The sequence below is a fragment of the Rhinatrema bivittatum genome, chromosome 13 (assembly GCF_901001135.1).
Source record: "Rhinatrema bivittatum chromosome 13, aRhiBiv1.1, whole genome shotgun sequence".
NCBI classification, from domain to species: domain Eukaryota; kingdom Metazoa; phylum Chordata; class Amphibia; order Gymnophiona; family Rhinatrematidae; genus Rhinatrema; species Rhinatrema bivittatum.
The window spans coordinates 61,146,776-61,171,132 of record NC_042627.1 but is presented as its reverse complement, the minus strand read 5'-3'; the positions used below and the strand labels follow the sequence as shown (position 1 = coordinate 61,171,132).

General features: G+C 43.2%; 1 protein-coding gene across 3 annotated transcripts in view; it reads left to right on the top strand.

Moving 5' to 3' along the window:
- Positions 1-24,357, top strand: part of HOMER2 (homer scaffold protein 2) — a 117,436-nt gene that overhangs the window by 57,765 nt on the left and 35,314 nt on the right. For all 3 annotated transcript variants that reach the window (XM_029575247.1, XM_029575246.1, XM_029575248.1), the window contains exon 3: positions 10,062-10,193. In XM_029575247.1, the coding sequence (XP_029431107.1) occupies positions 10,062-10,193 (132 nt within the window). The remainder of the gene's footprint in view (positions 1-10,061; positions 10,194-24,357) is intronic.

Below are 24,357 nucleotides of genomic sequence, written 5' to 3'. Positions count from 1 at the left end.
ATTGTTCAAATGTTCATTGCATTTCCTTGTTTACTGTCATTATTGTTCAGGCTGTTTTGTGAGCGATTTGGTGCAATGTGTATTTTAATCATTATATATACTACCTTGGTAACACGTATAAAATTGTCATGCCAGTAAAGTAATCTGAATCTACTTTAACTCAAGCTGTAGTTTTAACACATTTAGATTATTGTAACTCGATATTTTCTGGACATCCTAAATACCAATTGTGGAGGTTTCAGCTTGTTCGAAATACAGCAGCAAGACTAATTACAGGGATTTGAACTCATGAGCATTATTCACACCTCTGCTCCCATCCATCTTTTTGATTACATTCACTTATACTCTCCTGTTAAGCCCCTTTGCTTCTCTCAACAAGCTTTTCTCTAAGTTCCAAAGAATGTTACGTTCATGATAAAGAAAATAGTGATCCTCTGTTTTGGTCATTCCATGCTGTAATCGCTTGGAACAATGGATGATTCCATGCTGTAATCTCTTGGAATAATGGATGATTCCATGCTGTAATTGCTTGGAACAATAGAATGCTCTAATCTCTTAAAACAATGGATGATTCTGTCGCTTTTTGAAAGCAATGCAAGGCACTCCTCTTTAAGGAAGACTTTAGCTGATATATTTTATACTTTGGTTCATGTTGTGTCGTGAATTTTTTGAATTATTTTTGTGCCTTTTTGTGCATGCTTTATAGCTGATAAAATCTATAAACAAAAAAAAAAAAGAAAAGACAAAGGAAATGGAAATCATTTGTTTCAAAACTTAGCATCAAAAAGATTTGTTTATCCACTTGATGAAAAACCAGATCTGAAGTTCATGCTTCAGCACAGTCCAAAGACTCAAGGAAGTGAATGGCTTCATCATTTTCCCAATGTTCCTGGTAAAACAAATCCACAATCTATTCCTTTAGTTGTTGAATGTTTTCCAAAGCTCCCTTATTTATCATTAACCCATATTCTTCTATTACAGTCCCAACAATGGGCCCTGTTTGACATAATCAAAGGCTGCCTCAGGTCAAAATGATCCAAGGTCGGTCACCATGCACGTAAAGCTAAAAATCAAAACAGAGCCATGAACAAAGCAAGAAAAACAAACAAAATTTTGTTTTGTTATGCTATATATGTTGACAGTAATCCACTGTGATTGGTGGATCAGCGGAATAGAAATTGTGGAAATAAAATTAAAGACAATTATTTCTAAAGAAACAAACCTGCTTTGTTTAATTGTTTAAAACATTTTTTGCTATAGAAATGGCAAACCACTTATTTGTATGCTTTTGTTTTACCATTGTTGTGGTTGATGCCTGCTTAGCCATTTTTGTTTCTGTGACTTGTGCAGATCTCCTTCAAGGAATGTATATTTAAGTACTGACATCTCATCTCCTGTGGCTTTTGGCACAGATCCCATCCCAATTTGCTTGCCTTTCTCTGGATGGCCTCCACAGCCTCCAAAATTGGCCGCACTATCCTATGTGAGATCTCGACAGTGACTTGCACAGTGGCATTAACTCCTCCCCCACCCTCTTTTTTTTTTTTTTTTTTTCCTGCTGGTTTTGCTTCTCTCTAAGCATCCCTGCTGTAGTCATGATTGTGCCATGCTGCTGGGGGTTTCGGGGTCAAAGAGACGATTAAACTGAAGATTATCTTTGATGTAAAAGGCCAAAAGTTAGCTGTGTTTAGTAATAAATCATTAATGAGGGTATAGTTTGCTATGGTGAAGTAAACAGAAGCAAAACAACCAGATAGTTGGGTAGAGACTTCTCAGTGTGTCATCCCTGCCAGACTATTTCTTTTAGCTAATTTTAAATTTGATGGGCTAAACCAGTGTTCCCTTTTTATTTAATTTTAACATACTGGCACAGAGCAGGAGAGCACACTTCATATATAAAATCTGCTATAGCTCAGGTGAAATGTTTGTAAAACTGCTGTGTAAAAATGTTTTGCAACATATTTCATAAATACTTTAAAATAAAAAAATATATGAATTGAAGTTGGATGATAAATGAATTGTGAGTTTTAGAGACATTTAAAGCACCATAAGACGATAACTTTTAAACAAGACTGCACATACAATATAAGTTATTGCTTAAACACATGCAAGCAGGGTTAAAATGCTTTTGCAGCTTTTATTATCAAAATCAATTTGTCAAGCCTTAATACCAGGTCAAACCAGGAATACATTTCTTTTAAAAGCACAAACTGACAGCATTCCCCACTTCTTAAAAAATCTCACACTGATTAAATAGTAGGAAATTCACTGGAAAATTGCACAAAATTAATCTATACCGTATCCTAAATAAAGAGCTGCTCAGGCTTCTGAATAGTGTGGGTGGTGAAAGTATATGCTGTCTTAAAAAAAAAAAAGAAAAAGAAAGCCTTGTCAGATGTCAAAGCAGAAATAAGAGGCTGTGGTTTCGTCAGAGAGAGCTGTAAAAAGATGTAACTGCCTTTCAGAATGGCGGTACTTACGAAGCAGAGCTGTAGGAGAGGTTTCTCACAATGTATATGAAGGGTCAGGATAATACACATAATTTTGTATGCATTTTTTTTTGTTGCAGGACCTTGAAAACTATTTTTTTTTTTTCATACAGATTTCTTCCGTACCTTCTTACCCCCAAAATATTTGGGATAATTCCCACGAACATTTTGAGACATATCTGCTGTTGCAAAGGAATAAAAGCCTGTGTTTCTATTAGTTAGAGAGTAATGTGTAAGTGTATGATCTGTTAAATTTTGGCAAATCAAAATTTATTTTTAAGCCTATAACATCAAAATGTAAAAGGAGGTATAGAATTTTTGGAAAGGGACTGCTAAAGTTGCCCAGTAGCTGTCGATCCATGGAGACAAATGATCAGCTATAATGTATAATTGAAGGCTAGCTTGAAAGGACAGAGAAAACATTGGTCCTATCTGTTCCCACCCTGCCCTTCCCTTCACCTACCCACCCCATCTCTTGCTGCTTTTATTATATATATATATATTTTTCATTTTAAAGTTTTTATTGATACAATGCAAAGCAGGTGATGGAAATCACAGTACAGTCATATTGAAATATTAATGGAAATATCATTAAACTGTATATCCCCCCCATGTCCCTTCCTCCCCCCCTGTTCACTATCCATAATCATGGTAGCCTAAGGCTATAACTTTCAGGAAGAATATCGAGAGGCTGGATGATAGCAGATTCATACATGTATCATATAAATGAAGAAAGGTAGTGGTGATAATAGAAGACATCAGTCATAGGGGAATGATAAGCTAGTCAAAGCTTCCGATATCTAAAATTCTGCTGAATGATGACACCATTGTGTAATAAGGTTCCTCACTCCAAGTTTGGCATGGTATCTTGCCAGGTCAATAATGGTTCCCAAATGGCCTGGAAGGACGGTAATCGGTTATAACGTACAGCTGTAAGCCGCTCCAGGCATTGCTGTTTAAAAGTGCCGAGTTAAAACAGCTTGAAAGCAGGGGACCTCCGGACTTTTCCGGCACCTTGCTAATTCGCAGCGGGCTGCAATAAACATTTGTTGGCATAGGCGATGTTGATGAAAAGTAGCATTTTGGATTTGCAGGCCAAGAAACACAATGCTTGCATCATAGACATTCCTCACCTTCACTATTCGGGACGCCCACTGTGTGATAGCCCGCCAGGAGTGCGTGACTGGAAGCCATTGCCACCAGATATGAACATAAGTACCTTTATTCCCGCAGCTCCACCAGCAATTTTCAGACTGTGGTGGGTATGTGCAATGGAATCTAGTTGGAGTGAGGTGCCATCGATACAATATTTTAAAACAATTCTCTTGAATATTGGCCGATATTGAGCATTTCCGAGTACTAACAAAAATATCTTCCCATTCATCGTCCTCCGCAGATCGGTATTATAAATAGTTTTGTATAGCAATAACCTAATTTCTTGCAGCTTTACCCAGTTAGATAAAATGGTCCTGTCCTCAAACCCCACTAATTAACCTACCTTTACACTTTAGATCTTATCTTTTGTTTTCTTTGTACTCTTGTCTGTCTTGACTAGCCTGTAAGCTCCAAGGAGCAAGGGCTGTCTCTCTTACGTGTCTCTCCACTGTGCTGTGTATATCTGATAGTGCCATACAAATAATATAAAAATCAGGAACGTTCAGATGGTGATACGCAAGCAGCTACTGGGCAGAGAGAGAGGCACACAAGTATTGTTTTATTTAATCTCAAATTTCATGCTTTAGAGGAGATCTATTATTTGGTATAATTTGGAAGAAGGGCACAACACAACTCAAATTTATCTGCTTCCGGGTTTTTGTAGATGACGATACATTCTGGAGAAATGTGCAATGCTCTTGTGGAAGCCAAAGAAGTAAACTTTAAGACCCTCATGCATGTGCACATGTGCGATTATTTTCCAGTGCACTCACATTGACTTACCGATTTTTATAACATGCGTGCAAGTTATAAAATTGGCTATCCACGCGTACATGTGCATATGATTTTTATGTTGACGCACGCATGTGTGCACGAATGCTATCTCAAGCACATAAGTGGGGGGAATTTTAGTAGGTACGTGTGATCACGCAATAGGCCTTTTTTTCCAGTTCGCATCTCAGTAAAGGAGAGGACTTCCTAAATCCCCTAGCTAACTTTCCTCCCTTTCACCCTAATACTCGCACACCGTTCATAGCAGAAGTAAAGTTATGCAGTTGGAGACCCCGATGCGTGCTTGTGCACGTAAATACTTACATGCTGGATTCATGCTACAGACCCAGCCCACCTACGGTCCTGCCCATGCCCCGCCCCTTTTTCAGAAAACCATTTTTATGCGCGTACCGGGAGCCTTTTAAAATCTACACAGCGTGCACTGGTCCGAGTCCCGCGTGTATCTCACGGTTTTTGCACGCGTAGGCCTTTGAAAATCAACTGGTAAGAGGGGAGATAGTATAGAAAGAGTAGGGGTATTTGTAAAATTCTTACTTGTTGTTTTGCCCAAACACACATCTGAGGGTTTGTTTTTTTTTTTGTTCAAAATGTATATGTACTGTGTGTAATAGCTTTCAATTAAAGTTGATTCTAGACTTTCTAGAGGTGTAGGCAAAAGCCTGATTTTTTTTCTTCCCCTCGTCAAGTTGTATTTCTAAAACTAACCCTTTGGCTACCCAGCTATTGCCCTCTTCCCTGATTTCATTGCCTGTGAAGGTTTACTCACCATTTCCTGTTCGGGGGAGGCAGGGGGAGGGGGGGGAGGGGATCTCATAGTCCATGGTGGAACTTACTGTGGCTACTCTCCATGATCTCTGTCTATGCATTGGATCCTGTTGGCTTCTAGCCCAGGGCAGCAGTAGTAGGAGTGGCTATGAGGAAGGGAGTAGGGAGAGTGCAATGGCCGTACCACAAGCCGTAGCAGTACCACTTGGGAAAAGGGGGAAATATTTCCGCTATTTCATCCTGCTCTTTTAAATGTGCTGCAGATTTGGAGAGTTGGTGGGGGATCTGGGAAATATGGCAATGAGAATCTTTCTTTTCTCTTTTTTTTTTACCTTTTTATAACCTGCCATTTGTTAGCTTAGCACCGACAACCTAAACTGCCAAGCATCGGTTAAAGAAAAATACATTTTTATTCTGGTTTGTAAATTAAGAGCAAGGCAACCCTATGATAAACACAGTTGCCCGGGGAAGTGCAGACTGAAATAATGTCATGAGCATTACGTCCTTGATATGAAAATGTTATGACACTCTCTCTCTCTGACTCTGGCCTACTGAACTCTACAATGGAGTTCATCACTGCAGCTGCTAGAAGGTTGCTAAGTGGGGAGGAGGTTTGAATGAAAAGGGAAAATTCAAAACCTGTGTAGTTGGCCTGATTGTGTACTGACAGACACAGATGAGATGATAATAGTGAGGGAGGAGGGGATCTGAAGCTCTGCCGCCAATGGAAATGTGAGAAGCTAAATCGGTAGACTCATTACTCTTTCAGCTCCCTAATAGAAAGTATTTCTGGGAAAAATATCCACATGAATGAGGTCTCGGGGCTTGAAAACCAGAGGGCAGTTTTAAATGGCTCACATTGTTTACAGTGAAGTAGTGTGGCTGCTGTGTTAATCCTCTTGCATGCACGGAATAAAGGTTGTTAAAAAGAAAAAAAAATGGTGATACTTTTCGTTGGAATGACTAAATACATTTCTTGACTAGCTTTTGGGAGCTATTATTCCCTTCCTGAGGTCAGAATAAAATGAGCAAAAGATTATATTGACCAGAACATATAAATGAATCATAAAATGCATTCCAGTCATAGTGTGAAGGAGGAAGTAGGGGGTTTGGGGGGGGATGTTTGGAGAGATATGATGGGTGATCAGTAAGTGACAGGCACTATAATTTTATGCGCACTTCTAGCTCGCATGTATTGTAGTCTGTTTTCAAAGGCTAACAGCCGTTCGTGAGTGGGTGGGTGGGTGCGTGCGCCAAAAATGCCGGCGTGCTTCTGCAGCTTAATGCAGCTAGAAATCCGCCTGTGGTTCTACAACACCTGGACCTTTCACTGCAGCGAGAGGAGGCATCCCCCCATGGCCTGTTTTTTGGGGGGGGGTGGAAAACCACGCACGTGGATCGCATTTTCAGATCTCTGGTCGCACTTTTCCAGCAAACTTCTACCTACACAGAAAGCAGGCACAAGGGACCGCGTGCACGTTTTCTACTCAGAGAAATTACACATCTACCCGCACTTAGAATTTAGTGCGAAGCTCGCAGGCAAAAAGTACACACAGGCTTTGTCCCAGAGTGAGCAGCTTGAAAATTGACTCCTCAGCCTGTGTGCGCGTGCGTTTGTGTAATTTTGTCTTTACCTGTTTCCTTCTCTTGCTTTTGAATTTCAGATAATGTGGAATGGCTTGTAGTGGGCTGTGGTGCTACGAGTCTTTATTTGCAATTACTCAGTTTATTTCACCCCCATGTTTTTAAATTAAGAAAAAACAAAACCCACTCGGGTTGCGGCTTCAGGCACGTGGGCATCCCAAGTCCGACCACTATGAGGCTAATACTCAGAAAAGCAGAGAACGGATAACTTATCCGGCTAAAGTTAGCCAGATGAGCTTTCATGAATATTGAGCAGGATAAACGTCCCCCCTGAATATACCTGAATAAAATGACCTGGCTAAGTTTACCTTGATAACTTTAAACCTAATCAGGTTTAAAGTTATCAAGGTGTATTCAGCTTATAACTAGATAAGTGGGTGCAAAATATACATGAATAAAGTTTCCTGGCACTTAACTAGTGACTATCATTATAGCTGGTTAAAGTAGAGTTGTCTGGCTACACATATCTGGATAACTTTAAACTTGCTCTGAGGCACATCAAGGCTTAACTAAATAACTTATTCAGCAAACTGAATATTGGACTTAGACAAGTTATTCAATTGTTAATTTCCCCAGTATGCTTAGTATTTATCAGGATAAAATGTATCTCCTTAAAGACTTAGCTGGATAAAATATATCTGTTTGGCTGGGCCAGATATTCAAACCTTGGGGTTTATCTGGCTAGTTCAGGTTATCTGGACAAGCCCCTTTTTGAGTATTGGCCATGTGAATATCTATTTTCTATGTGTGTTCATTGCACACTGACAAAGATTTCCACCCAGAGGGTGTGAATGCATGACCAGTCAGCCTGAGGAGCAAGAGTCGGGCTCAGGAATCAAACCCAGTTCTCCTATGTGCCGCTGGGCCTATTTTCAAAATGTTGCACATGAAAAACTGTAGTATATATGTATGAAAGTAGGTTCTGCATTTTATAGAAGTTAAAAAAAAAAAAAAAAAGTACGTATGTTCATTTTCATGCACAAATACATGTGTGTAAAAAAGAGGGTCAGTCTTTTGAGCGTTCTGGGGCGGACGTAACAGTTTACGCGTGTAAGTTGCTATTTTAAAAGACTCACACGTAAGTTTTCCAATTTTCTTGTGTATTTTTACACCTAATTATCTGGCGTAAGTGATATCAAATGTGTTTATAGTGTAGTAGAGGGAGGTCTGGGTGGATTAGGAGGGGACTGGGGAGGGGTGGGAGGTCTGGACTAGGGAGTACAGGCTGAAGAACCAGGAGGGTCTTGATTACCTGTAGAAGGACTGGGGGAACTGGTAGACTAATTGGTAAACTGGCTAATTTCCTCAATATGCGCATGTTTTAAAATTGGCTGACTTGCGTGCGTAAATCCTTTCATATTTAAAATATGCTTGCATATATATTTAAAACAGGTGGGAAACGCATGAATTCAGTCCATTGAGATATGCAGTTTCAATGCATTGCATGTATTCACACATAAGACCATGTATGTGCATTTGTTGCATGATAGAACATAAAACGCACACGTATCATATGCGCGCATTATAAAATACTATAGCAGATATGTATGTGGCCGCGTACCCATATATATGCCGCTGCATGCACCTGTTTGAAAGTTATCCTCATACTAATTTCTGTGTAACCCTAGTTGTCAATACTGTCTTACTGTATTAGTAGTGATAGGTTTCAAACTCAGATTCCATAACTCTTTGCAAAGGAGTAGGCAAGGCTCATTTCTTATTTGTGGTGCGTAACCTGCAAATCCATTCCCATGGTTACAAAAACCATGACACAACCTACATTTTCAGGTAATCATTTTGGTGGACGCTGTGGAATATTTCCTTCAATGTACTTGAATATCGTTTTAACGAAGATGGCGAAGGGGGTAACAACATTTTGTACCTGTGTAAACTGATTGATTTACACATTTTAATGGATATGGACCAGAAATTAGTATAAAATTATAACAAACAAAAAAAACAAGTTACTTGAAAGCAAAATTTGGAACAAGTATTGTGAAACTCCAGAGTGAAATGTGTTGTTGTAATTCCCGGCTGTTCAGTGTATGTTAATTAAATGCATGTATAGTTTGATTCACATAAAATAATTCAAGAGCAATTATCCCACAACTGAACCAGCTACATGAAACTCTTCCCCCAACCCCTTAAAAAAAATAATAAAATTAATGGAACGTGTCTCCTAATTTATCTGGGCCTAAATGTGTTTGTTTAACCAGAAATGGTTAACGGAATTTTGTGATAGACTTCCCAAATGAGTTATAGTCTGTTGAATTTTGAAACAGATTGGTTGGTTGTAGATGGCCATTTAGCAAATGTTTCTTTTAGTGTAATTGATAGTTGGAAATTTTCTGCTTCAAAAACAAACCAGGTGCATTGCCGGAATGTATTGTGCCCATGTTAATTAAGCTGTCTCACATGAGTCACTTAATTATTGCATCGTTTGCGTGTTGGACATGTTTGTGTATTCTGCAGGAAGAAACTCCCACTGCTAAACTAAAGAATGCTTTTGAATTGCATTGTGTCCTAGAAGAAAAATCTGCAGTCATAACCTCTTCCCTGGTTCTTAGGATTATGAACCACAGTTTATAGTGGACTGATTTATTGATAAACCACTATTTCTCCTATTATTTTCCAAATAATACATTTTAAAATCAAATGCGTGATACTAGAGCATTATTTATTTATTTATTTATTTAAGGTTTTTTTTCTATACCGACATTCGTTGTTGGCTATCATATCGGTTTACAGGCAACGTGGAGTCAGCAACAGAGCTTTACAGTGTAACCAACATAACTTTTACAGAATAACAGTTTAACAGAAACAGCTAGGCAGATTATTTGTTTAGTGCAGCAGTAATACAGGTTAATAATGTGACCAATAGGGGTTGCGACATAAAAATGTATAACTATCTGAGTTGAATAGTATATTTAATGTAATAATATAATTGGGTGTATGGATGATGTCAAAGTCCAAAGGCTTACTGTTGAACAGCAATTACAATTCAAGTATATTTATACAAGAGAGGATATTTGAATCATGCCCCTGGTATGTATGTATGTATGTGTGTGTGTGTATATATATATATATATATATATATATATATATAGTCGTTCGAACAATAAAATGTTTTATGTTGGGATAATTTGGAGGTCTCTGTTGTGAGAGGCAAATACCTACTGTGATATAAATGTCTGATTATTTCATTTAATTTCACAGGTGATAATAAACAGCACAATCACGCCTAACATGACTTTCACCAAAACGTCGCAGAAGTTCGGCCAGTGGGCAGACAGTAGAGCAAACACGGTGTTTGGTTTGGGCTTTGCCTCCGAGCAGCAGCTAAGCAAGGTAATGAGGCAGCAGAAAAAGAAATGGCACCCTACCCTCCATGTGGTTTACTTGTATGTTTAACAAACAAAAAATAGGCTTTCCACACAGCTCTTAACCATCCTGACGAGGCAATTAGATGCCTTTGCAGTTTATGAACGCTGAGGTCCTAATACTTGCAAATTGAAGGAAGGCCCTCGCCCCCTTTTTTTTTTTAAATTTTCATTTAATGGGCAGATGCTGGAAAAATTATGGCACTATTAGTGGGGAGAGCATTTTTATGTTCTGGAGCTCCATAAACAAACTTTCCATTTTCAAAATCCACACTGAAAAATGCAACACTTTTTTTTTTTTCTCAACACGTGCAGTGAGGAAAATGTATGATGCACCCTGCGGAGGAGAGTACACCTCTCTTTTTTTCAGAGCGATGAATGATTGCCATAGTAACCTTCCACCTGTAAAATACTCAGAGGTCTGCACACCCCAGCATTCATTGTAAAATAATAAAAATGGACGCACATGAACAGCTTCAGGGATACTTTTTTTATATATATTTTTTGTTGACCCGGCAGTTTCCTCCTGCTCCTTTTGGGCCTCCAGCTCAAATCAGAGCTGGCGCGAAGATCCGGCATTGTAAGCATTCATTCGCAACAGCTCAAGGATTTCTCCCTTATTTTATCTTTCCCACCCCAAAGCACTGTCTGTCTGGTCCTTGCAGTGATATTCCTGGGCTGGGAGGCCTTGCACGGGAAAGGTTTCCCGGAAGCCTGCAACCATGGGCCCTGAAATCAGGCCACTGTGTCGCCCTTGAAGAGTGACCATAACTCTCTCCCCTCTCGGGATCTGTGCGTGCTGCTTCCATAGTAACATAGCACTGAAGGCAGAAAAAGACCAAATGGTCCATCTGGTCTACCCAGCGAGTTTCCTATGGTAGCAACTGCCATTCCGTGTTGGCTAACCCCAGGTTTCTGTTAAGGGTAGTAATTGCTGCTCCGTGCTGGCTACCCCCAAGCCTTATATATTAACAAAGCAACATTTTGACTGGGTGAGGAGCCTTCTTGAAAATTCAGACACTGCTGCTTGGTTTGCTTTTGAACTTGGCCGTAGAAGCAGTCCTGTGCTTTTTCCCTTATGTCTGCGGATCAGTACCCCATAGACCATTAAAGTCAGGGTCCGTGTTGATTGTTGTCTGAATCCAACTCCTTTCCCTTCCCTCCCCCACTCCCCATGCCTTCAAAGCGGAGAGCAAAGTGAAAGTGGAGAGCAGTTGCATCAAAAGCATCAAGGCTTATTGGTTAAGGGTAGCAATCCCCATGCATATTGTTAAGGTAGTAACCACCACCAAGCAGGTTACCCCCAGGCATCGTTTTCTTCATTTCCATCCTTCAGCCTTTAGTAATTCACAGTGTTTATCCCCTGGCCCTTTGTCTGTTTTTGTGTTCACCTCCTCCTCCTCATCTCCAGCTCCAGGCAATCCAGGGAGCGGATTCTCTAACTTGGGGACTGAACCGAGGACTTACCTCATGGTGGTGCACAGCTCTACTACTGAGCCACTGGGCCGGCCTTTCAGGAGATTTTTTTTTCCCTTTATTTAACTGGTTTTTTTTTCCTTTTTGATGTTTACAGTGAATTGGATCAGACAGGTTGTCAGAAGAGCTGTTTTAGCCTGTTCACTTGTTTATGCTAGAGTCTTTGAGTTCTGCTCTGAGTTTCTTCCCTTAACTCATTGAGGTTTTTTTTTGTTTTTAATAACTAGGGGCTGCACCCCTGCTTGCTTCGCTCACCTACCCTGCCAGTGGTATCTCCGTTCTAGACTTTTGTGTCCAAGCCTGGGTGGAAAGTGCAAGGAATGGCTGGGTGGGGCCAGTGACGTTAATGAGAAGACGGGTGGGGAGAGAGCTATAGAATTCTTATCCTTGCCCTTCCTTCTTATCCTTTTTGATTGAGTGTATGTGGATGTTAATGGAAACCCCCCCCCCCCCAAAAAAAAACCTGCATTGGAACTTCAAAAAATGTATTTTATGGCTCCATGACCTTGGAATATACATTATAGATGTCTTTTTACTTGCTCTGTTGGGGTGGAGAAATGGGGGAAGAGGTGTGTGTGTGTGTGTCGGGGGGGGGGGGGATGGGTTGGAAGGCTTGTAGGGAGTGTGAGTGCACTTTTCCCCTTGCACTCTGCACATTCTTCTCCTACCCCTCTTCTCCCCACTCGTGTGGCATGGTGTGTGTGTACGGGATGTATACGCAGGATTGTGAGGTATGTGTGTTCGGGGGGGGGGGGGGGGGGAACCAATCCCCAGTTTCTGCATACCCTTCCTCCCTCAGATTCCCCTCTTCCCTTTGTAAGTTAGTTCGGGGAGGAGGGGGATAAGTGAGTATGTGTATATACGCTTTCCACTTATTCCCCTCCCCTTTCTCCCCTCCTCTTCCCTCATGTGTCTGTGTTGTGGGAAGGGGAGAGGGAAAGGGTGTGTATCCAGGGATGTACTCTTTTCCCCTTGCACTTGCCACATTCTCCCCTCCACACTCTGGGTGTGTATGTTTGTTGTGCAAATTAAGGGGGAGTGAGCTGGGGATGTGCACACTCCACTTTGCTCCCCACCCCTCGCCTCCAGTCATGTGTGTGTGGGGGGATTCTGTGTTTGTGTTATGGGGTGGGTGCGTGATGGGGAGTGACTGGGGGAGTGTGTGTGAGTAACAGGGTATGTGTGTGGAATGTAGTGTCTGGGAGTGATTAGGAGAGTGTAGGTGGAGTGACTGGGGTGGGGATGTCGGTTGGGTATTGGGGAGTGACTGGGTGTGGAGGATTTGTGTATTGGAGTGTGGAAGTGTCAGGGAATGACAGGAGGTGTGTGGGGAGAGGAGTATGTGTTGAGGGATGTCGGAGAGTGGGTATGTGATTGTGTGGGCTGACTGGGAGAGAATTGAGAGGGGTGCAGGTGGGGAGTTATTCACGTCCCTCTTGCATTCTCCACTTGCTCTGTATTTCTTCCCCTCCTGTGTGTGTGGGGGCAAGAGTGGTGGTGAGATTGGAGTAAGAGTGAGTTGGGTGAGGAGTAACACTCCCTCTCTTTTGTGTGTGTGTGAGAGAGAGCATAGAATTGTGGGAGCAGGAAGGGGTGGGGTTGATATGTGTATAATTGGGTTTGTAGGGGGAGGTGGGCTTGGTAGTGTGAGGATGCATGTGTGTGAGTGAGAGGTTGGGGGTGTGTTGGGAAGGGGTAGGGAAGGGGTAGGGAATGTTGGAGTGTGTGTGTGTGAGGACAGGATATGGTGAGGAGGGGGGTGTATGGTGGTATGCAGGAGGGGTATGTGCATTCTCCTCATCCAAATCCCCCTACTCTCACAGTCCCCCCTCTCCTCAGTCTTTCGCAGCCCCCACCTTCTCACCTTTCTGCTTGTCTCTTAGTCCACTTTCTGACTCTGACTCTGCTGGTGGGGTCTGAGAAACACCACCTGCTCTTCTGCTGGCACTGCCACTCCTCCCTATTGCTAGCATTGGTGGGGCCTAAGAACAACCACTAGACCACCTACTGCTACTGCAACTCTCTCTCTTGTGCTCTTGGGGCCCTGAAACCCTCACCAACCTTTCCTCATGCCCGCTCCATTGCGGGTCTCCCAGGAGCTTCCACCAACCTCTTCCTGGCCAGCACCACAGCTCCTCTTTCTCTTGTGTTGATGGGGCTTGGGAAACCTACCAGATGTTCTGCTGCTGGAGCATCAAGGTTTTTTTGTTGTTGTTTTCTTGTGCTGGAGGGACCTGGAAAACCTCACCAAGCCCTTCCACTGCAATCAGTGTTCCATTGGTGCCAGCACCAATGCTGTGCCCTCGCGGGCTGCAGCCCCACTGCAAGTGATGAAATTGCATGCGTGCTTGCGCAGATGCCATGCAATGATCATCTGGAGCCATTAATATGTTTTATAATAGAGAGAGATTACCAGAAAATGGTCCAAACGTTAGAGGTGTGCAGCCAAAAATATTAGGATCACTTTTATTTTGGCTAGTATTTGGGATTTTCATTCTGAAAATCCAGTTTGATTCTATTAGTTTTCAGAAATTATGCCCGTAAATGACATTTTACGTACATAAGATCAATTTTATGTGTGTAACCTGTATTTGCCCACATAAAATTAAATATTTATTTATTTATTTATTTATTTAACGTTTTTCTATACCGGCATTCATGATTAGAAACCACATCATGCCGGTTTACATGAAACAAGGGGTGAGAACAAGATATGAAACAAACAAGTGCAAAGAGAACAAAAGTTACATTACAACAAGGGTCTTAAACTGGGAAGAGAAAATAGAATAAGAGAGCCGAACAGTAGGGATTACATTATTTACATTATAATGTGAGTTCTCTTGTATAGTTTGCTGTCTCTTGTAAAATTGCTATCGTTTAGTTCGGATCTGGGAAGGCTTGTTTAAATAGCCAAGTCTTAAGCCTTTTTCTAAAAGTCGGTAGGCATGGTTCTTGTCTCAGATCCGGACGGATAGAGTTCCATAATGAAGGACCGGCTGTGGAAAAGGCTCGGTCTCTGAAAGTTAGGTAGTGAGTGGTTTTGGTTTGGGGGACGCGGAGTGATCCTTTGTAGGCTTCTCTGATGGGTCTGGTGGATGTGTGTTGTTTGAGAGGAATTTGTAAATCGAGCATGTAAATCTCCGAAGCTGATTTGAATGAATTCACATCCCTACCAAAAGCATCAGTAATGTCTCTGTCCCTGGGTCTGGATCTCTGTGGGTTCTAACAGTAGAAGCAAGTCTCTGCCTAGAGGAGCAATTTATTCTCCATTCCTCCTGGCTGGACTCTTTCATGCTCTACAAAAACCTAAAGTTTAATTGCCAGAGGGTCTAAAGCTATTGCAGATATTAAAGGGTATAGAGGACATCTTGTCTAGTTCCCCTGCATGGAAATAAAATCCCTAGTAATTGTCCCCATGGCGCTTTTGGTCAAGTGAATGCAAGATGTGTGTTTCATGATAGGTTGCTAGGTGGTGCTCTTCGCTTCATGGTTCCTTTTGTCCAAGCAGTACAAGAAGACACCTATTATACCATATGAGAACATTTCCAGAACCCACGGGCTTCCCTACTGATTAAAAAAAACAAAACAACCCCCCCCCCAATTCTGGTGCCCGCAATAGTGTCAACAGTCTACTCAAACAAGAACAAGTAACAGTGAAATTATTTACAGTACAATTCAGTACCATTTCAATTTATATTCCCCCCTTTCTAGTATAAAATGCTACTCAAGGTGGCTAGCAGCAAAAATGTCAACAATTAGAATCAATATACAATCAAAATCAAACAAGTATAAAAATACAAATGCAATTAAAATCAATAAACTAAATGTATCCATAGCTAGTACTAATAACATCGGCAGGGCATAAAGTATAGCAGCCGCCAGCCTGGCTCATACTTCTCTCCCTAACCGCCTTTACACAGAGGGCCAAAGCCATAGCATCGCTCCTTTGTCGCTCGCCAAAGGTCAAGACCATTTGGCTTACCCCTCTTCCAGTGACCTGCCCCCCCCCCCCCACAGCAGGGCCAGCTCTCCACCTTGCCACCGGATTTTGCTTAATAAAGCAGATTGTGCTTTATTTAAATAGATTTGCTGGGCTAAAGATTGATGGCGTTAATAGCTGTGTATGTGCAGATTTTCGTCAGTCTTCCCTAAACCTAGGCTTACCATGGCAACAACTGCATTACACAGTGCCAGTGCTTCCTAAAGAAGCCCACATGTTAAATGCAGAAAAGTGAAATGTTTGGGTAGGAGAGGTATTTAAGGAATATTTTCCCAGTTTGGTTAAAACTGCAGTAACTCTTCCTTCTCTCTCTCTCTCTCTCTCTCTCTCTCTCTCTCATTTTTTTTTTAATTTATATTCCGCCTTTCGTGAGACTTCAAAGTAGATTGCATTCATGTACTGTAGGTATTTAGCTATCCCAAGGGGGGCTTACAGTCTCTGAGAGTTCAAGGTGTATCACAACTGATATGATGGTGCAGCTTGCTCAGTAACAGTGTGTTGACAGGTTTGGCATATTGGGTTAATATGATTACAGATAGGTACAGAGGGTACCGTGGTTAGATACATGTTTGTGAGGATACAGCAAATGCATAACTAAGGGGGTCATTTACCAAGCTGCGTTAGATGTTTACTGCGGAATAAATGTCTTGGTGCAGCGATAAAGTAAGGTAGTCATTCCCCCCTCCCCCCTCCCCCCTCCAGTAATGCAAGAATGGTAACAAGCTCCTGTGCATGCAAAGAAGCTCATTACTGGATAATTTTAAGCAGATGAAATAACACAGCTTGCCGCATTATTTTCAGGAAAATCGGCTACAATTCTGTAGCTAACTTTCCCTGGGAGCACTGGGACGCTAACGGGCAGTTATTTAAAGGGCCTAAAGTACCCCTCCCTCAAGTGTGACAAAACCTCTTGTGAGACCCCTCCCCCCACTACACCGCCACGCCTTGAGGCAGCCTCAGTAGAGGGAATTTAAAAAAAAAAAAAAGCACAGAAATAGTCATGTCACAGGCCCCACCCCCTCTAAAATAAATAAATAAATAATCCCCCCCCCCCCCCGGCCTCCAACGTAACTTCCCCAATCACCCTACCTGGTCATACCTTTCTTGTAGGCTCCAGACCTCTGGAATAGTTGTGGGAAAATACCATGGCTTAGTAAATGACCCCCAAGGTGAGATAATATCTAAACAGTGCAATAAGGTATAGATATCAATAACGTAGGAGCTCTATACAAAGCCTTGGTGGGTTTTATGCCAACTTATCCTTGCTGTAAAAGCAGACCATGCATATGTGGCAGATACAGTTTTTTTTTGGATTATGTCCAACATGGTTAGTAGTGTCTGTGTTATGAGTTGATGTCAAATGCTGATTCACAGTGCCAAGATTTATTTTGACCAGTTTCCTGAAGGGTAGGAGATCCGGAGCCCATCTAACGTGGGACGGTGAGGAATTCCATAATGAAGGGACAGAACCTGCGAAGGTCTTCTGTCTGGTTATCATGAGGGGACCCCCTAGACGTGCCTGAGTTTGTGTATAGGTGTAAACAGGATGAGAGGCCTCCGTAGGTAGGTCAGAATCTTGTCTTTGAGTGATTTGTAAGTTAGGGTTAGTAGTTTACATTTTGTGCAGTAGAGGGTCAAGGATGTACAACAGGTCACCAAGGCCTTTATTCCGTGAAAGTTCACAGGTGTGCAAAAAAACCCCAAAACAAAACTATGTGCAAGAATAAATCTCTGCAAATCAGAGCCAGATAGCCCCTGAAACCATCTAAAGATATTTGTTTTGTAGCCTGGGAGGGACTGCCAGAGGCCCTAAGTAGCTTTATCTATTTGTCTGTGTATGCAGCTCAGGAATTGTGAACTTCAGCCTCTACTGTGCATTTTTTTAAATTTATTTTTTAAAATAACTTTTTTTTTTTTTTTTTTAATAAAGAAGGTGTTCAAAGTCAGTATTTTTATGTGCGAGCGAGAATATAGCAGCATATGGCATTGCCACTGAAATGCTGTCCTAATCCTGCAGAAAATGTGCAATCAGTGTGTAGATGCGCTGTCTCTGGTGTATATTCTCTGCATGGTCCCCCGCACATACTGTCTGTAACCCAGCCTACGTCTTGGTATGCTGCTGAGCTAAAAAAAAAAAAAAAAAAAAAAAAGACAGGTTTTGTACATTCGATAATGAAATGTCCTTTCCTGCTGCAAATGCCAGTCTGAAACCTATATATATATATATATATATATATATATATATATATATATTTTAAATCTGATAGTTCAGCATGAACATTAATAGCATGTGTGGGTGGGGGGCGGGGAAAGGAGCAGGGTGGCACAGAGGTCTGCTCTTCCCACATATTTAAATGCAGGATTTTGCAAACAAAATAGCACAGGTTTTTTTTTATTTTTTGGGATTGCTTTTCTGTGCGCTCTGTTGTGCATTGTTTCTGTACATTTTAAAAGCTATTTTCCGAGTAAATCTAAGTTATGATTTGAACGGTAGTATTTTGTTCTATTCTGTGGCCAGTTTTTGACACCTTGTACCAGCACCAATGAAACCAAATGAGAAAAACCAGACTGTGATAATTATTGATTGCATTCTTAACATGAGGATTATATACTGAGTCATAACGTTAATAGGAAGAATTATAAAGGCTCCCTATAGAGTTCAGATTTTGTTTATTTTTAGAACTATTTGTGTCAGTTGGGGGAAAAAAAAGGTGGTGGAAAAGCAGTTGAGAGAATATTGCTTTTTATGTTTAACAATTTTTATTGGTTTTACACAAAAATACAGAACAAAGAGGGTGTTTCCTGAGCCCTCCAAAGGTTAGTCAAACCAACAAACAGATACAACTTTTCTCCCCCCCCCCCCCAGTCCCCCCCCACCCCTTCCCCCCTAACCCATTCCCCCCTGAAATACAGTATAGTCCATAATATTGAAGACAGACGGAGTGGCCTGGCAAAATGTATGGATCCAGAAGCAAGTCCGAGTAGAAGGCGGCAGTCCCCACTCAGTCATTCAGCGCAAGGCTACGCGCCCGAGGAGGAAGTCGCTGAAGATAGGGATTCCAAATGCTGGAGAATAGGTGGCGCCGCCGCAGTGAACCCCGAGCCGCCATACTCTCCATGGTCATCATGGCATGTAGTTGATTCCTCCACCCCCAAAAAGATGGGGGCTCCGGGGAACGCCAAATCAACAAAATAGTTTTTTTTCCCCACCAAACTAGCTTTTTGTAATAAAAGGCGCGCACCAGGATCTCGAACTCTAATGGGGGAAATGCAACCAAACAAAAACCACATGGGCGAAAAAGGCAGAACCACGTCCAATAAATCTGTCAGATAGTCTGCTATTTTACGCCAAAATTTGCGGACCGACGGGCACGACCAAAAAGCATGGGACAGCGTGCCCACCGTCCCCGGACAGCGAACACAGGAAGATGAAGCAGCTACGGCGGAATTATACGCCATCTGGGGAGAAATGTACGCCCGACTTAAAAATTTAAATTGCATTTCCCTAAAGTACATATTAGCTGAGATCCTGGCGATGCGCCGGAAACAGTTGCGTAAAATCAGGCTTGTAAGACAAAAGTCCCCATCCCTATTCCACCTCTCTACGAGATAGGAACAAACATCCATCCGGAGCCGGTTCTGCAAAAATTTATAATAACTAGATAAGGAAGGAGCCCTAGACTGCTCAAAGTGAAAAAGGCTGTCTAGTGTAGTAAACAGGGAAAGCTCCTTAGTCGCCGCCGGCAGAGTATTCACATAGTGGCGGACTTGCAAGTATGGGAATATATGGGGAGCCCGTAAATGGTACAAGTCTCGAAAAGCCGCAAACTGCATGAATTCCCCTTCACGAGTCCACAGATGTCCCACGTGGGTAATGTCTTTGGACACCCATTCCTTAAACATAACGGACTGAGACCCCGCAGGGAACTCAACATTCCCCCTGAGGGGTAAAAAGTAAGCACATGTGGAGGGGACTTGTAAAAGCCGGGTAATACGTCGCCAAGTAAGCCGAAGAGGTTTAACCAATGCAGCCTGGGACACAATGGTGGGAAGGCGATTGGAACCCGCCTGCAGCACATAGGCCGGAGCCAGAGGATGCAAAAGAGCTTGGTCCACTGATAGAGAGGTATAATGGGAGGTCTCCATCAGCCAATTACGTAGAAGCCGCAAATTGCAGGCTAAATTATAACGACCAAGATCAGGCACCCCTAAACCACCCATCCCCCAAGGATTTTGTAGCCACCGTAAAGGAAGTCTAGATTTCCCGCCCCGCCATAAGAACTTGCGCAGGGAGCGCTCCAAGGCAGCCAAATCCTTACGTTTCAAGAGCAGGGGTACATTCTGCAAGAGGTAAAGCCATTTTGGCAAGATGGTCATTTTAAAAAGCGAAACACGCCCCGTAACCGAAAGGGGGAGGGACCCCCAGGTTTTCAGAGTGTTTTGGGTCTGATGAAGCAAACGGGGTACATTGGCTTGATATATGTATTCCGGATTCCCAGGCAAATGAACCCCTAAATAACGGAGGTCGTCACCCGCCCACTGTAAGGGGAAGGGGCCTACCCAAGTGTCCCTCAGGGTGCAAGGGAATGCCAATACCAAAGATTTGGACCTATTAAGTCGCAGCCCAGAAAACCTCCCAAAATCTTGAATCAAACTCAGTAAAGGGGGTAGGGACGAATGAGGTTTAGTGATGAAGACTAAAAGATCATCGGCAAAAGCAACTTGCTTAAAAATGTCATCGCCCATGCGAACACCTCGAATCTCTCGAGACCCATTAATAGCAAGTAGCAGAGGCTCTAACTGTAAAAGGAATAGGAGAGGGGAAAGAGGGCAGCCCTGTCGTGTACCCCTGCCCACCGGGAAGGGGTCTGATTGCGCCCCATTAGCCACTATACAAGCCGTCGGATCACTGTAAAGTAGTTGAATAGCCTGGAGGAAGAAACCTCCAAAACCCAATCGTCGCAAGACATAAAACAAGTAGTCCCACTCCACCCTATCAAACGCTTTTTCAGCGTCAAAACTAATAGCCAAGTATGAGTGGGACATCCATTGACTCGTCATAGCACTCAAGATTTTCCGAATATTATTGAGCGCATAACGTTGGCGGACAAACCCCGCCTGATGCTCCCCCACCAAAGCCGGAAGGAAACCAGCCAATCTGTCCGCCAAGATTTTTGCCAGCAGCTTGTGATCATAATTAAGTAAAGATATCGGACGATAAGATTCCGGTAGGAGGGGGTCCTTACCAGCCTTCGGGATCAAGGTGATATGTGCCAAATTCGCATGAGCCGGGAAAGTTCCCTGAGCCACCAAAGCGGAGAACATCAAAGACATCGGCTTGGCCACCTGATCCGTCAACAATTTAAAGAATTCCGCTGTGAACCCATCCGGTCCCGGGGCTTTAAAATTTTTTGAACTTCGAATTGCCAGACGTATCTCCGCCTCTGAGATGGGAGCGTTCAGCCTAGTACATTGATCCCGGGTCAGGCGAGGAAGGGACACTAGATCACAAAACCGCTGGCAAGCGTCCGGATTCCACCCTTCCGAAGCATATAGGGAAGAATAAAAATCACGAAAACCTTTCAGTATAGAGGGCGTGTCTCTGACCACTGCAGATGGGGATTCACGCAGCGCAGGGATAAATCTACTGACCCCCGAGGACTTAATAAGGTTAGACATCATTCGCCCGGTCTTGTTACTGTACTGATAGAGTTTAAATTTATAATAAAGAAGGCTTTTCTTTGCCCTCTGGTGTAGAAGGGAATTAAGAGCATGCTGCTTAGACAGATAGGTCGCTCTCGTTTCCTCAGATTGGGCACGAATCAACCGACTTCTAGCCAGGCGCATCTGGGCATTAAGAGTCATAATACGATGATTAAGGGTTTTCCGGTGATGAGATACATAAGAGATGATTTCACCCCGCATCACTGCTTTGGCCGCACTCCAAAATAACACTGGGTTAGACTCATGAAGCGAGTTATTGGCCGTATAGTCTTTCCATTTGGTGCAGATAAACTCTGTAAATTTCTCATCTTGGGCAAGAAAGTAGGGGTATCGCCAAATTTTGGGGGAAGTGAAAGGAGATTGAAATCCCATATCAACCCACACGGGGGGCATGGTCCGAGATCACAATACTCTCGATACCCGCCTCGACAACCCTATGAAAGGCGTGGGTACTCACAAGAAAGTAATCTATGCGTGAAAAGGAAGAATGCGCCCTGGAAAGGTGTGTAAAATCACGCTCAGTGGGATGTAGGTCCCGCCAAACATCCATTAAATGGAGGCTAGATTCCAGCATCGCAGGGCCCCTACCAACTCCCGCATCCCGCCGACGACTCTGAGAAGCATCCAATTGGGGATCCCTAATGGTGTTAAAATCCCCCCCAATAATTAGAATATCAGACAAATAGGGAATTAAATGGGCGTACAAACTACGATAGAACCCAGGATCATAAGTGTTGGGGGCATACAAGTTACAAAGTACTACCGTTTGATTATAAAGCTCGGTCACCAGAATCAAGTAGCGTCCCTGGGGATCTTTTATTTCTTTGTTTATAACAATGGGGAATTGCTTACGAAAAAGAATCGCCACGCCCGCGGATTTAGAAGTGGCGGAGGCGTACCTCACCTCCCCCACCCACATGCGCCTAAGTTTTTCGTGTTCCTCGTCCGTAAGGTGGGTCTCTTGTAAAAAGGCCACCGCCAGCGACTGTTTCTTCAAATGAGAAAGTACTTTGGTGCGTTTAATAGGAGAGTGAAGGCCGCACACATTCCACGAGATAAATCTAGTGGAGTTACTCATACCATAGAATAGAACACAGGATGTCACAATCGGTCAGAGTAATAGGGACGGCAGAGGCCCTCCCAGCCGGGGCCACCACCGCCAACCACACCATTCTCCCGGATCCAACTAAACCACAGTAGGTACACCTAACTCCCAACCCCTCCGCCTGCCGAAACTGAAATATTATCCGACATGTCACCCTCCCCCCCTCCCCAACTCCCCAATTCCCCACCTTAACCCTCCCCTCCCCCACACTCCTCCCCTGAGTTCCCCCCCCCCACCCGTACTCCCAACGCCCTCCCACCCCCCACCCCCCACTCTCCCATATCCAATCCCCTACTGATGTCTCCTTCTAAGGAAGACATGAGAATCCCGTATTGATGAGTCCGGGAACCCACTCTTATATAGAATAATATACAAACATACAAACCAGTAATACACCACAAAAGAGAACTGGCAAATACAAGAAGCAGGCATGGAAAATCAAACACAACCACCCAGCGCTATTACATTGGTACCAGAGGTGAGAAAACAGTGTGTTGTCAAAAAGGTGAAGTACGTAAAATAGGAAAAAAAATATGAGTACAAGAAACAGTCTCCCCCACAAAAATCAGACCAAAGCGCCGCGTCCTCAACAAAGGGAGGGGCACGGCTACCAACAATGGTAAAAGGAGCACACATAAGTACAATAAACAGTCTCCCCCACAGAAACCAGACTAAAGCGCCGCATCCTCAGCAAAAAGAGGGACACGGCTACCAACAATGGTAAAAAAGGGTCCAAGGAGGAATTATATTAAAAAAAATAAAATAAAAGTTTAAATGAAAATAAAACAAAACCCGCTTGTCCAAAGGGGCCGCTACGGGCTTCAAAAGCGCCCTTAGTAAAGAGAGAAAAAAAAACACATGGCCAACTACACCTCAGCAGGAGAGCCAAGCCTGAGAAAAAAAAAACCCCAGACCTGCCAACTCGAGCGAAAAAAAAGAAGAAAAAAAAACATAATGGACCAAAAGGCCCTCTGACAAGCCTGCAGACCTACTATGCAGTCCCATCGGCACAGTAAAAATCAGAGCTGGGGTAATCCACATCAAATCCAGTCGTCCCTCGCGGAGTCAAAGGCCCAGGAGCTCCAAAACAAAAACCCTGAGGTGCAGCCCTCCGCTCCCAGCGAAGCAGGCAGAGCAGGAAGAACTCTGCTTCTCGATCGCCCCATGACAAGGCGAGTTATTTATTCAGAGTGTCCATAAATTCCTGCGCCAGCTCCGGGGTCTCGAACAAGGGTGTTTTATCCGCGTGCCAAATTCGCAGACGCGCAGGGAACATCAAGGAAAATTTTATCCCCTTGCGGTGTAAGGCCGTACAGATAGGAGCAAAACCACGCCGGGCAGCAGAAACGGACGCTGAAAAGTCCTGGAACACCCTAATTTGGGTACCTTGATACTTTAAATCCGGCTTATTACGCGTGGCCCTCCAAATTTCGGACTTGTGCGCCGAATTTAAAATTTTTGCGATCACCAGCCTAGGCCGCACTGAGCTCGGATTTCGCGCCCCAAGCCGATGGGCCCGTTCAATAACCAACGATCCCTTCAAATGTGGCAAATCCAGGACATCAGGTAGCCAGTCCGACAACAACTGGCATAGGGATCTTTCCTCGACATCCTCCTTAAATCCCAAGAATCGAAGGTTGTCCCGCCGCGCTCGATTCTCGAGTTCGTCAACCTTTAACTGCAGGGCCTTAATATCTTTGTCTCGAGCGGCCATGAGGGTGGCGCACGCGGCTGCCCCATCTTCTAATCCTGAAATCCGCGATTCTGCCTGGTCAAGCCGGGGTGGAAGGGCCGCTAAATGTTCCCTTACCTCCCCCAGTTGGGATG